General features: G+C 41.1%; 2 protein-coding genes and 1 pseudogene across 2 annotated transcripts; 2 read left to right on the top strand and 1 right to left on the bottom strand.

Moving 5' to 3' along the window:
* The first annotated feature begins 250 nt into the window (after positions 1 to 250).
* On the top strand, positions 251 to 2,440 carry LOC116192983. Its single transcript, XM_031521698.1, has 2 exons — positions 251 to 668; positions 810 to 2,440. The coding sequence occupies exons 1-2, from the start codon at positions 569 to 571 to the stop codon at positions 1,637 to 1,639; spliced, it is 930 nt and encodes a 309-aa protein (XP_031377558.1). The 5' UTR covers positions 251 to 568; the 3' UTR covers positions 1,640 to 2,440.
* Positions 2,441 to 2,587: 147 nt separating this feature from the next.
* Positions 2,588 to 5,161, top strand: LOC116192982 (pentatricopeptide repeat-containing protein At4g21065). The gene has a single exon (XM_031521697.1). The coding sequence runs from the start codon at positions 2,814 to 2,816 to the stop codon at positions 4,596 to 4,598; it is 1,785 nt and encodes a 594-aa protein (XP_031377557.1). The 5' UTR covers positions 2,588 to 2,813; the 3' UTR covers positions 4,599 to 5,161.
* Positions 5,162 to 10,988: 5,827 nt separating this feature from the next.
* LOC116194978 lies at positions 10,989 to 13,164 on the bottom strand (annotated as a pseudogene).
* Positions 13,165 to 15,034: the final 1,870 nt, after the last annotated feature.

Below are 15,034 nucleotides of genomic sequence, written 5' to 3'. Positions count from 1 at the left end.
AAGTATAATAAAGTGACGTACGCTCTCATCCATGAGATTCTGATTCGTATCTTTTGCTGCGCCTATCGATTGACCGGAGAAGCCCAATGAACTCCATCGTCCAATTCCAGAGGCCCATAAAGAAAGTCAAAAGCGAATCCCCGGGAATGGCGCATTTGATTGCCACCAACGAAACTCAACCCCCACATGACCAAAGCCAACCAAACAAATCATAAACATTACAGATCAGAGATAGAAACACTGAACACAAATCCCAGATTGCAATAAAAACCAGAAAAAGAAATAAATTTTAAAAAAAGGAAGCTGGAGAGATTGCATTTGCAGTCTCTCTGTCTCCCTTTTTGGATCTCTCAATTGTTATAATATAGTTGTGTATATATATATATATATATATATATATACATGCATCTAAGTCAATCAATCACGTATAGGCTATGCATCAACCCTTTTTCTTCTGCAAATTTCTGATTCTTAGGAACATTACTGCTTCCACATCTTCGGCCTGATAGGTCACGATTTCTACCCCCCTCCCGGAAGGAACACCTCTTAAATTTTTCCGGGAAAGACTATGAGCAGAGTCCGCGCACATTCGTCGCCTGATTTAATCCCATCTAGTTCTTCTCCTTCTGAAGATGAAGCGGGGCATTCCGAGGATCTCTCCTTGGAAGGTAATAGTATCAATGATCATCTCGTTTCAGCAGCCGATGTCGGATGGGCGTCTATAATTTTTTCTTTTTTTCGTGTTCTACATATTGGAGCGATTTCTCATAGAATGATTTGTTTTGTGATTCGTTTTTTGATCCATCTAGGTGTGGCTGCGAATGTTATGTTGATAGTGAAACTAATCCATGATCACACTGGGGCATGCACGAAAGAGAACGATGACCGGAAGGCCCAGAGAGTGGCCGGCATGACTGCGATTCTTGACGATGCCAAGGCTCGTATCCAGAAATCCCTGTCATCCACTGGCCAGAAGAGGGAGGCAGAGCTCCGGAGGTGTATGACGGATCTCCGACCCAGGAACAATTTCCCTAGGGACCGTAAGAAGTCCCCTGAGCCTGTCCCGATGGACGAGAAAGAACAGATGAGGAAGCAGCTTAGCGCGAGCCTAGCTGCTCGAAAGAGCCTCGAGATGATGTGCTCGAGCCTGGGGAAGGAGAAGGAGATCATGGCTACCGTGCTGTCAAGGAAGGTGCACGAACTGAACGAGATGGAGGAGATGGTGAGTGATTACAAGGCGCAGAATGAGATGTTGGTCTCTAAATTGCAGAAGGAGAGGAAGCTATCGAATGGCGGGGACGGGCAAGGGAATGCTAATGCAGTTCTTCAGGAGAGGAATAGGGAGCTCTCGGAGCAGCTCCTGAAGTCCCTCGATGGGTACAAGTCCCTGAAGAAGAAGCTAAAGGAAGTGCAGGAGGAGAAGATGAGGCTGAGGTCTTCCCTTGAGGAGATAGGGGAAGAGATCTCGGTCGGTCTTGATCAGGTCAAGGGGCTCAAGGAGAAAATTAGAACTGCTGATGGAAGCCCTGAGGAAGCCGGTTCGAGGATCAGAGTGGAAGAAGGGGAGATTGATGCCTTAGAGAAGATGCTGAAGGGCTTCAAGCTCAAGGTCTCAGAGTGCGCGCAGAGGAGTATCTAGCATCTTTATTGACGGATCCAAACTCGGGGGGGGGGGGGGGGGGGGGGGCAGAAATTCCAGCCTTGTGCATTACGTGCACTCTACGTTAACCCAGATCAGGGGGCAGCTAATTGCTAACAGGGTGATTTCTGGTCCTGCTTAAGCGGGCAGGTTCCAGCCCGAACAGACTGCTGGTACAGTACCAGACGTGCTCGTAGGTCTATGATCCTGGAGTGTTGTGTCGTGCCTTGGTCTTATTGGGAATAATTTGGAAACAATGCTAGACACGCCGTTCAATTGGCTGTTGTGGTACTAGAGATGCTGCAGAGGATTTGTGTTTCCTTGCCGTGGTTTCTTATTTGCAAGGGAAGGGAATGTTCAGCACATTACAACATAGTGAATGAATGCGGCGTTTCTTTTAGACCTTCAGAAAATTTGACAGGAAATTTAAGCCTTTCTGCCGTGTCTTGGCTAAGTCGGCGGCTTGTGATAAGTGCGCAGAACCTATAATCATCTCTTCTCTCTGTATTTATGTTTTTGTTATGGAGCTGAAGTTGTTCAGAACCAAAATGCTGATGTACGCTGCCGGAGATCTCCCTCGGCTACCTGTTAGGATCTTATAAGGTCAAACCACAGCGTCGTCGATTGGCCTAGGCAAGGTCATCGTTTGGTTCTCACAAATCACAAAACCTTTTTCGGTTCCAAACCGGCTCAAGTCAAATTGGCATCGGGTGATCGTTGTACCTTGTCCAGTCCACGTCACCCTGGACTGTGGCCATATCCACTTCTTTTTTCGCTAAGATTACGATTCGGTTTCTATTACTGAGGGTAATATGTACACCGTTCATACTTCTCGCCGTATATGAATTAGTATCTCGTGATTTCTACCCCACAAAGACAAACTTGATCTAATCACGAACGGGCTGAATCTCAGGACATGAAATACTATCATTTACTCGTAGTCCGGTGTCAACGAACAATAACCCCTTGAAGCCGTAAACGAAACCAACGGTCAATTTGAAATCGATTAACCGCCACTCACTGGCGCGTGGTTTATATACAGCGACGCGCAACCGTTGCTAGTTCTTCTCCAACAGCAAGGCAAATTAGCAACCCCATGAAAGACGAGAGCTTCCGCCAGTAGCAACGACTGCTCAAGAGGAAGAAATCGAATCCCCAACACAGACATGTACCTATGCCCACTAATCGCCTCCCCTCCACCGCCCAAAACTTCTCGCCGGCCCCTTCCATTGACGACAGATGCATCTCTCTGCTCCAGCTCTGCGCCACCTCCCTCTCCAAGCTCAAGCAGGTTCACGCCTTCTCTCTCAGGCACGGCGCCTCCCCTGCCAGCCCCCACCTCGCGAAGCATCTCATCTTCCACATTGTCTCTGTGTCTGCTCCGATGTCCTATGCCTGCGCGGTCTTCTCCCAGGCACACCACTACAACGTCTTCACCTGGAACACCATGATCAGGGGCTACGCCGAGAGTGAAAGTCCCGGCCCAGCGATCGAGCTGCACTGCCGAATGCGGGCATCCAGCATCGAACCTGACACCCACACTTACCCTTTCCTGCTCAAAGCAATCGCCAAGCTTGCGGCAATCAGGGAAGGCGAAGTCGTCCACTCGACTGTGGCGAAGAGTGGGTTCGACTCGCTGGTGTACGTCCAGAACAGTCTGGTCCATATGTATGCGTCCTGCGGACAGGCTGAGAGCGCGCACAAAGTGTTCGGGGTTATGGCTGAGAGAGACCTCGTGGCTTGGAACACTGTGATTAATGGGTTCGCCGTCAATGGGCGGCCCAGTGAGGCTCTGACGCTCTTCAGGGACATGGGTCCTGAGGGGGTCGAGCCGGATGGATTCACTGTGGTGAGCCTATTAACTGCTTGTGCTGAGCTTGGGGCTCTGGCTCTTGGCAGGAGGCTACATGTTTACATGATCAAGGCCGGTCTAACTGAGAACATGCACGCAAACAACGCCCTTTTGGACCTCTATGCCAAGTGCGGAACCGTCCACGACGCGCATCGGGCGTTTGATGAGATGGGGAAGAGGAATGTGGTCTCTTGGACGTCTCTGATTGTTGGGCTGGCGGTTAATGGGTTTGGCAAGGAAGCAATTTTGCTATTCAAAGGACTGGAGATGGAAGGATTGAGCCCGACCGAGATCACCTATGTAGGAGTTCTTTATGCTTGCAGTCACTGTGGGATGGTGGATGAGGGTTTCAACTACTTCAGGAAGATGAAGGAGGAACATGGGATCGTCCCACGGATCGAGCACTATGGTTGTATGGTTGATCTGTTGGGAAGGGCGGGCTTGGTGCAAAGAGCCCTAAGGTTCATCGAGAGCATGCCGGTGCAGCCCAATGCAGTGATCTGGAGAACACTTTTGGCGGCATGCACGCTTCACGGGGAGTTGGATTTGGCAGAGGTAGTACGGGCCCGACTCCTTCAGTTAGAACCCAAACACAGCGGGGACTATGTCTTGCTGTCCAACCTCTATGCATCGGAGCATCGGTGGACCGATGTGCAGAGAGTGAGGAGACAGATGCTCAGCGAAGGAGTGAGGAAATCTCCAGGACATAGCCTTGTTGAGCTGGGGAATCGCGTTCACGAGTTCACCATGGGTGATAGGTCCCACCCACAAAGTGAGGCGATATACGGGAAGCTCGCAGAGATGGTGAGGCTATTGAGATTGGAGGGCTATGTCCCTCACACGGCGAATGTGCTGGCGGACATAGAGGAGGAGGAGAAGGAATACGCTGTGTCTTATCACAGCGAGAAAATTGCAGTCGCGTTTATGCTCATTAACACACCTCAGGGGACCCCCATAAGGGTAGTGAAGAATCTGAGGGTATGTGGAGATTGTCATTTGGCGATCAAGCTAGTGTCAAAGGTCTACAATAGAGAGATTGTGATGAGGGATCGGAGCCGGTTTCACCATTTCAGGGACGGAAGCTGTTCATGCAAGGACTACTGGTGAATTTTATTCATCGGGCTCCTGCAAGCACACAACTTCCACCACCTTGACTCATCTCATTAGTCGAGCTTGCTTATGACAGTGCTTAAGCTGAGTGTTTTTCCCGTCTTAGCTCGGTTTCTTTGGGACCGGTTATAAGAATCCTAGACATCAATGAGAGAAGTTATCAAGCCAGCCGTGTATGGAAGCTACAAGTGCAAAGCATACATGGAAGCTGCAACCAGCATGGGCCTAAAATCTAGGTCTCTGGGCCTTGTGAAGACGATGTTGTGCCCCAAAAGCTCCGAGGTCTGCTCAGGAATATTCTCGGAAGGCTTTGAGAGAAGTTGGAAGTCATTGCGCGATGTGTTTCGTGAAGGCAATTTCTGCACGGATCGGCTTGCTAGGGTGAACCCACTTTTTCTCTTTAGGTATTCATGTTTTAAAATGATACTCGTAACCTTTTCATGTAACAGAGACACATGCACGGAAAGATATAACCATGTAAGAGCATTTTGCTGAATAACCGTGCAAGAGAATTAAATGGGCAAAAGAGAGCGGAATAACGTGTCGGAGTTTTATTGTTATTTTTTATTTTTGATTGTAGGTTTGGTTAGGGAAAATAAAATAAAATGACAATAGAATTAAATTCTTTTTATGAGAATCAAAGCTAGAATATCTTGAGAAAGGGAGTTTAGGGTATGTTTGTTTTAACTTAATCAACTAAGTGTTCTGCTTAAGTAAGGTTTCGGGTTTGAGACCTTGTGAATATAGAAAATCCATGCTGGTAGAGCTTTACTCCTTAATGGATCGACTCAAGGCGATTGGATTAATTGAAGTCCAATTGGACTTTCGGATACCTGGATTTACACAAAAAAATAAGTGTTTAAAGGTTAATTACAAAGGAAAATGAAAGTGAGAGATCAGGAAAAATGAGAGGTGAGAATTGTTTGATTTGTGGAAATGATTTTAAAATCATGATTTTGATTTTAACTCTACCCACTACACAACAAAAACACACATTTCCCAAGTCAAATTTATAATACAATCTCATTTGTCATTTTCCACAATCAAAATCAAAATCAAAATCAAAGTTACTTTAACTCTGAAATCAAACGCCCCCTAAAGTTGCTTACTCAGTAAGTAAAAAAATCACTTAATGAGTTAAGTCAAAATATTTGATTTAATCGAATAACTCATTCTTCTCTTATTGATGTCTTTAACTCCTCAAAAAATATTTCATCATCCTTATCAAATATCCCTTCTTCTTATATACTTCATCTCTTAACTAATTAAGTTCTTAATTTCTAAGCACTTATTTTATCCAATGCCACCTTAGTGTAGATGGTATAAGTCGTCAAATTTGAACTTAGGCGGCTTGGAATCGATTTTCATTAATGCGACTTTCGTTTTTCAAGAAAGACTTATATGTAATGAGTGTATTTTATGGCATGTGTCACAAGTTTATAAGGGTTGATCAATTAATTATAAGTTTTCAGTATTTCTAGCTTAGTTTAACTTTGATGTCCCGTTTTCTACTAAAAAATGTATAGATTTTTAAAAATATATCACAAAAAGAAACTCCATATCAACATGAAAATCAAGGCACGAGAAATGGAAGAAGATATTGTGTGTAAGAGATATATAACGTGATATTACACAATTGACCCCATTCTTCGATGGATAAAATATATGTTCTCAATGCAAATATAATCCCTAGAAAAGCTCTTAATTCAAAAACCCATTATCGTTGATCAACGATAATATGCAAAGCCAGGCAGCATCATATTACTGTAAATTCACAAAAAAAAAAGTTCGAGCGAATGTAACTTTTTTCAATCTGAACCCTAATATTCGAAAGGCTAATTAGACACCGACTAATTCAATTGCGTCGAGTCGGCCCACTGAAGGATAATACTCCCCCAGCATGGACTTTCTGCATTCACAAAGACTTGAACTCGAAATCTTTCTTAAGCGGAATAAGCGCTGAACTACTTGAACCAATCCACAATGGTGCCGCGAATGCAATTTTATTGGGAGCATAACAGAAATTGTCAGAAAAATAACTAGAAATAGTTCGATTAAAAGATATAGAGCGAAAACAACCATAGGCGAGGAAAACCATCCTACTCCTTCCTTTGCAATCACCATCAGCTTCATCTCCTCCTTCAGCTCCCTATTCTCTATTTTCGCTGTCACTTGGTTCCCCTGAAGCCACTATGCTGCTGTCACACTCCCTCGAGCTCCATAAGTCGCTAGTGTTGTCCTCTACTCCCTACCGTACTATGGCTATGCTTCTCCTCGAGCTTTTTAGCTCCCCATTACTCGTCAACGCTGCGCTGCCCTCCCTCGAGCCCCGTGGTTGTTAGGCTATTGTCCAAGCCCCTCCCAAGCTCAGTCTACTGCTACCACTGCTCCTTTGCACCTTCCTTCCGGCTCCATGGCTATCACCATCTTCATCCTCTGCCCTCTCTCGACTCCCGTCACTCCTCCGACCTCCGTCACCTGCCTTTCTCCTCCATCTTCTACCCCCGAAGCTATCAGCTTCATCATCGACATCACCATCTCTTGTCTTTTGCTACTTCTTCTTTCTCTTCTTTCCATAGCATTCTACATCTTCTTTCCCTTCTTTCCATAGCATTCTACATCTTCTCCATAGCATTCTACATCTCCTATGTAGCCTTCTACATTACATCGCCTTTATGGCCTCCTATATTTCTTTCTTTGCCATCTACATCACCATCATCTTCATTCTATCTCCTCCCCCAAAGCCATCACCTTCATCGTTGACATCACCATCTCATTGTTGCTGCTGATGCTCTAGGCCCCTCCCCTACTTGCTACTGCTGCTGGGGGTGATCCATGCCTCTCTTCTTACTACTAAGCTATTGTGTTGCTACTATCCAGTCCCTATCGGGCCTCCCTGAGCTACTACGGTTGCTACTCATGGGGATGAGAAAGAACAGGAGATGGGAAGAGGAAGAACGGGGGATGAGGAAGAAGAGGGGAAGAGTTGAAGAAAAAAAGAAAATGGGCTGCTAATGGGGTGGTTACACGTGGCAATTAACAGCCAACTAGTCAAATTTAATGTCCACGTAAGCAATTCACGGCGGAGAATGGACGGAAGATGACAACATGCTAAATTAGGGAAGGATTTAAATGATGTTCATTTTTAGAAAAAAAAATTAAAGTACGTGCTAGATTAGAAAATTTGTGGATATTACGTGGAGGATATCGGCTAGCAGTAACAAATGTAACAGCCACGTAGGCATTTGACAGGGGGGTTTGGATGGAAGAAAACGGCGTGCTAGATATGTGAAGATTTTGAAACTTTATTTTTTTAGAAAATTTTAAAAGTTCGTGCTAAATTATGGAATTTTTAAATGGTATGTGCTTTTTTAGGTTAAAATCCCTTCTTTTTTTAAAGTAACCTCAACAACGTGCTCAAATGTTTGCTTTTTCTTTTTTGTTTTCTTCTAATTATAAGTGAAGTATATTGGATTAGTAAAACTGAGGGGAAGGAATCACTCAAAAAAATTTTAGGGAAAGGAATATAAAAAGGATAATGAATATTCAATTATTGATGAGAATAGAAATGAGAATCTTTCGATTTTAAATTAATAAATATGTTAAATCCACCAACAATGTCTGATTTTATTAATGTAACAGTTGGCAACGAGAAAGTATTATAAGTAATGGGTATATTGCATGGCAATATCACAAGTCAATAAAAAATCATTAATTTTTTTTGTTATTTTTAGAACTATTATAAAAAAATTATTATTGATAAACATAGATTTTTAATATTTATAGTGATAGAGTATCACGTGGTTTATTCATCACACATAATATCTTCTCGCCGGCGAGAAACGTGGCATGCTAACGGTCCCTCTCCTCTATCTACTCGTTCAAAGCCTTTCTTTTTTTTCCCCCTATTTCAAAATAAGTCCTTTTTTCTTGCCAGAAAAAAAAGTCCTACCAAAGATTATATATTTGACCGAAAATGTAACCAAACAAAGAAAGAGGAAAACCAGCTAATCTTTTCTTTTTTTTTGCCAGGTCCTTTTCGTAAATTAGACATGTCCAAATGGTTGTTTTATAATAAACTATAATAACTAAAACTTATTACAAAAAATTAATAATTAAAACCATCCCACATGTCATAAGTATAAGCATTTTTTTTTATCGAACCACATCCGTAGGGTAGCGGTACACCTAACTTTGCCGGGGTATCACAGGCTGACTCATTTAATATATATATATATATATATATATATATGTTTTGAATTTGGTATGGGTCTATATATGTGACAGCACTGAATTTATGGTGCAAACACTCCAAGTTTAATCAGGATTGGTTAGACGACTACTTAAAATAGCTTCGCCTTGAGATGCATGGGAATGCGTCGCGGTGTAGCACACTTATGTTTAGGAATCAAGAGGTTTCGAATTTTATTCTCGTTAGTATAATTACATGTGCGCTTTAATTTAATTTTCCGTTCTTTTATGCTATATCTATGAACCTCCGTTATAATATAAATAAATAAATATAGCATCAGCTTGGTCTTTTACCATACAAAAGGTTGCAAAAATAGAATTTTTCATGGCCCGGCATGCACTTCTTACATTAATATCGTTAAAACATTAATTCAACGTTTGACAATATATATGTCTAGTATGACCCTTCATTTACTAGAGACAGCCGCACATTAATGCCGGTTGCCGCATATTATTATCTTGAGAAATGAGGGTAACTTAATATTACAAGATATATGTGATAATAATTTTATGTATACTTTAGATATGTTTAGAATACCAAAAGGAGTCCAACACATTTTCCGAATAGCATATAGCTGATACATGCATGCGAAAAATATCTTCAATCATTCGGTAGATCTCTCCGTCGTTTATCTCCTCTACTTTCCTCTCCTAATAATAATACATTTATTTTTGCTGCACTTCCCAGCCCAGCTCGTGTGTTTCCAAGTGTAATGTCTTATTCTTTTTTTTGCTTAGTAAGTGTAATGTCTTATTCTATAAACTTACTTTTTCATTTTTGATTATTGCATGCTCAATGGTCATGAGAACTTATTGAAAATTTCCGCAAGCCGCTAATTAGCAAAGCAGAAAACCATGAATTCAACTGTCGTGAATTTTGTTTCATATATATATATAAAAATTTATTTATATGCTAACTTTGGTTGAATGAATTGTATGATGATAGAACTTTTAATGCATTTGCTATGCTTTCAATCACTTATTAACTTGCAAAGAAATTCTTAGAATGTGTTGAAACCCGAGAATACAAGATGCACGATATGTTCATGCACAACATATGGAGTTTTTATCGGAATAAATTCATCCGTTGATTTATAATGGTCGTTGTATGCATTTTTCAATTATTTTATTTTGAATTATGGAACTCAATTATTGAATTTAAAAAATTGAAAATAAATATTACATACTTTCTTGAAATATAATCAACTTCTTCCTTTCGTTAAATAAGTACTAAATAATTTCTTGAAAAATAAAAGTTTTCTTGATAAATGATATATATAATTAATTAATAACCGTGCAACAAGCGAGTCTATACCTAGTTAGTAATTATTGTACCAGCTATTCCTTCTTTTCTTCTAAATGATAGTATATAGAGCACATATTTGACAATTGTATCTTTTTCTTCTAAAACTATTATTCTCAAAATAATAGATATTTTATATTCAGTCACCAAAAAAAATTACTTTATATATTAAATTAATTTTATTTATTCTTACGCTTTGAGTTTATGAAAAAAAAAAGTTATCGCGAATTGAAAGCCAGACGGTTTTGAGCTATATGGTCCAAATTAGGTACGGAAAATGCATATCGGCCATTTCGCTTTGATCACAGGTACGTAAAATGTATATCGGCCATTCGCTTTGATCACAGGTTCACTCCACCTTTATATTATTCTCTAAATTTGGTCCTATGATGGACCTGCAGTCTGATTGGGATAATTTCCCTAATAATCTCACCAGTCGTTTTTCAAATTTATTAGGGCTTGAAAGCCAGACTGTTTTGAGCTATATGGTCCGAATTAGTTTGGTCCAAATTAGGTACGTAAAATGTATATTGGCCATTCGCTTTGATCACAGGTACACATGCGTCAAGTGAGCCTACCAGCCTAGCTTGGTTCTGATAAGAGTATTGTTATACCTATTAGAGGAAAAGGAATGGAAGAATGTGCAGCAAAGAAGCAATCGGATTAGAAGATTGCAGAGAAGAAGAAATAGTATTCTATTATGATCATACTCAATTTAAGATTAACGCGGATAAATATTGGCTTTCTTACCGTATGAAATATTAATTAGTACATTCTTTTGAAAATTTGAATCATTTAGTATCAATCGAGAGTTCACAAGTGTTGCACATAAATAGTTTTATCATTAATTTCAATTATACTCTATTTATATTGGTTATTACACAAACTATAACAATAAAGGAAAAAATTAATAAAAAGATAAATCTGCGACAGGGCGCGGAATATACTCAAGTAAAAGTACAAGGACCTTTCCGAGATCAGCCAGCTCGGCTAGCAAATCAGAAATCTAAATTGGGAATAATAATAATAATAATAATAATAATAATAATAATTTATTAATAAGCGAGACAGCCTTATTTATACGTACTATCAATTATTCATGCATGCATGCAACTGCAAGTTTTCCAGGAAATAGGAAAAATTGCAATTTTTATTAGAATTCATAATCAAGGACGATCACTTAATATAGCATCTGCATGGCCTTGTACGAGCTTCCAAGCCGAGCGCACGTGCCTCTCCTTGACGAGGGTCGCGCCGACTGCGAACCTTATCACGTACACCCCACCTACCACTGCATGTGTCATGAGAACCCGACCCGTCCCATTGATCCGCTCCAGCAACCTCTTATTCACATCGTTTATATTAGCAGTAGAAGTTACCGGTTCTTTGACTGTGTGCCCATTTTTAATATGACCATTATCAATGGAGGCATCACCAGATAAGTACCCGGTCGACAGTCCATGCTTGCTGAGCGCAGATGGTGAGATTCGGAAGCAGACTAGAGCGAAGTTCCTCTTGCACACGACCTCAAAGCGGTCATCTTCCCCCACTAGCTCCTCGAAGAGCTTTGCGAGCCTCACATGGCTCTGGATGTGTTTCCTGAGGTTGGCCACGCCGTGGCTCCGCAGGACGAGCCACAGCTTGAGAGCCCTGAACCTTCTGCTAAGGGAAATCTGCCAGTCTTTGTAGTCGATGACCTCCTTCGACTCGGAGGGCTTGTTTCTGAGGTACTCAGCCTGAGATTATAGGGCCTGCCTGAGGAGAGCTGAGTCTTTGACCCAGACGCAGCAGCAGTCTAGCCAAGTGAGGAGCCACTTGTGGGCATTGAAGCTCAACGAGTTCGCCAACTCAACCCCGTCGATTAGACCCCTGTACTCTGGGCATATGCACGCCGCACCGGCGTATGCAGCATCAACGTGGACCCACACATTGTGCTCCTTTGCAACCCTGCACAGCTCCATGACCGGGTCGATGGCAGAGGTCGCGGTTGTCCCGACGGTTGCACAAAGGTACAGCGGCACAAGCCCCACTTTAATATCCATCACAATAGCCTGCTTCAAAGAGCTCGGGCACATCCCGAATTCCGTCACCTTGGTTGTGTCGATCGCTCTAATATTTTGTGCGTTTATGCCCACAATTTTCGCAGCCTTTTTGAAGGAGCAATGCGTTTGGTCCGAACAATAAACAACCAACTTGGTGATGTTTTCCTCCCCGATCTCTCGCAGAACTTTGTCTCGAGCCGCAGCTAGAGTGCAAATGATGGCCTCGCAGGTGTTTCCATGAATGACACCTCCACCGCCTCCAGAGAACAAGAACGGCCTCGGGAGCTTCAGCATTTCCCCGAGCCACTCCATCATGAGGCTCTCGAGCTCGGTGGCTGCTGGGGACGCGAACCAGCTGAAGGCCAACACACCTAGACCGTTGCACAGTATCTCCCCCAAAATGCCTGCAGTGCTGGCATTAATCTGGTAATAGCCGAAGAAGTTCGGGCTCTGCCAGTGAGTCAATCCGGGAAGAATGTGCTTGTGAATATCGTCGATAATCGTCTCAAGTGGCTCAGGCATGTGTGGGGGCGACCTAGGTAGGGCGTTCGAGAGGTAGCCTGGTTTGACCTGACTACATACCGGATGGTCCTCGATGGTCTTGTAGTAATCAGCAAGGAAGTCGATGATCATGTGGCCTTGGCGCCTGAACTCGTCTGGGTCGAGTGGGTTCAAGCAGTTGCTCTCAAGTGCCTCCTCAGATTGCCAGCTAACCATGTGCGCGAATTTTCACGTTCTGGTTTTGTGAATGAATTATAGTTCTGCGTAAGCAACTTGGTAATTGAGAAAGTGACAAGGAGCTGCAGGAGGATTGCTATACTAATATTCAGTAGCTAGTAATTGGATATATATATAGCGGAATGGGGAAGGAAGTGTTAGCTGGCCCTTTTTTTAAAATTTTTTTACCGGTTACAAAGGAGACTCATAGCATAGTACAATGAAATATAAATTTTAATACCTAATAAAGGAGCATGGGTAGTCCCAGTAAGTATCAAACATGGAATGCCTCTTGATTACCAAGCAAGAGCGTGCAACGACATGCTCTTGATTTAAGATGAGAGATTTTTGGGTTAATTTTCGTTATTATTTGAAGCAAATAATAATGTATGCATTTGAATCACCCAAAAATAATGTATGCACTCGCATGATCAATGCGAGCTAGATGCATGCGTGACTCGTTGCATCGACACGCGCTCTTGCTTAATGGTGTTATGCGAACTAGCTAGAAGCGATTTTCTTAATACTAGCTAGTTACACCCATGTTGAGTAGGATTAATTATTATCGAAGACTTATTTTTATATATATCATATATTACGCAGCTTGTTGCAAAAAAAAAATTGAAAATATCAATTATTTATGTCGCTGAAATACTTTTAAACAATGTCTAGGTTTTTTATTTGCGTAACTTAATCTAAGCCATATTAAAAGAATATTAGATTCAAAATATTGAGTTAGCTCTAAAATTTAAAAAAGTTTTGTTCGACATGATGCCTATAGAGGATAAAGAGAAAACGAAGAATATGAAAGAAACTTTACTTTAGCCACACTGAGCAATTTCGGTACAGATCAACAAAATATTAGAATTAGAAGTAAAAAAGCAGGGAAAAAAACTCATTGTAGTTTGTGGATCATTAATGTGGGCAGGGCAATGCCCTGATTTGTACATTTGGCTTTTGCTTGCGGTGGACATTACTTTGTACGTTAATGAAGTGGCACAAAGTCATAGACTTTGAAATCAAAAGTTTTCAAGAACGACGATTCTTAGGTTTACTGATTTCTCTTTTGACAAAAAAGAAATAATAATGTTTTATATTGATAACATGTATCAATCGGGAGCTGATGTCATGTCCTAGAGCCGGTGGACCAAAATAGGGTGCTGACAATGCAGATTATGTTTGTTTGTTTTTTTTTCTGCCGTACGCGGCCAACAATCATTTATCTCAAAAAAATGAAAAAGGGTATATTATCGATTTGTCGTATTAGAAGAAAGGTTGCTACATGGACAAGGACAACTATCATGCAGACAATATCAAGTGTGGGTTCTCGAGCGAAAAAAATATTAAGTGTGGGTTTAATGGAAAAGTTTATTGCGTAATTGATAAAATTAGTTGTGAGATGTAATTGAGTATTTAATTAAAAATTCAGGTAAATCTCCTTCAAAATTCATATAATTTAGGAACCCAAATAATTCATTTGAACTACATAATCATCCAAGTGTTGTACGAAAATGGGGAAATTATCGTGACAGTAATGTTTAAGTAGGCCTAAATTCAATGAAAGAAGTAAAGAACAAAATGAAAATGTACATAAATTAGCTGAAAGAAAATAAAAATTTAAACTCATTAGAAATATCTCATGACTTTATGGTCACAGTCAAGCCGAAGTTCAAACAAGAAGCAGGCTGACCTCACTAAGGACATCTCGTGATCCCTAATCTAGCATTCTTATTAGCCATAAATATTAAAACTAGGCCCATTTTGCATGCTGGTTTTATTTGTGCTCTGCCTTCTGCTTTCTTGGTGGACAGTCGTTCGTATGCTACGGTTATAAAAGCATCATTAGTTCAACACCAGAGAGGAGGTTGCCTACAATATAAATGAGAGTTGCACAGTGCGCAATGATGAACACGTGCATGTTACATAGTAGACATGGAGTATCAATGGCCGCAATTAATGTGTCAATTAATATTCTTAAAATGTATTTGTTATATATAAGATATTAGTTTTTTGCCCATGCTATGCATGGATTTTCTGCTAGAGTGGTTATTTTTACGGGAATTTTTATAATTTGACATCATATATTCTTAAATTGAAAATTTTCAAATATTAGTGTATAT

Source organism: Punica granatum, chromosome 1 (genome assembly GCF_007655135.1).
Source record: "Punica granatum isolate Tunisia-2019 chromosome 1, ASM765513v2, whole genome shotgun sequence".
Classification (NCBI taxonomy): domain Eukaryota; kingdom Viridiplantae; phylum Streptophyta; class Magnoliopsida; order Myrtales; family Lythraceae; genus Punica; species Punica granatum.
The sequence above is the reverse complement of the archived record's forward strand: the minus strand, read 5'-3'. Positions and strand labels throughout refer to the sequence as shown.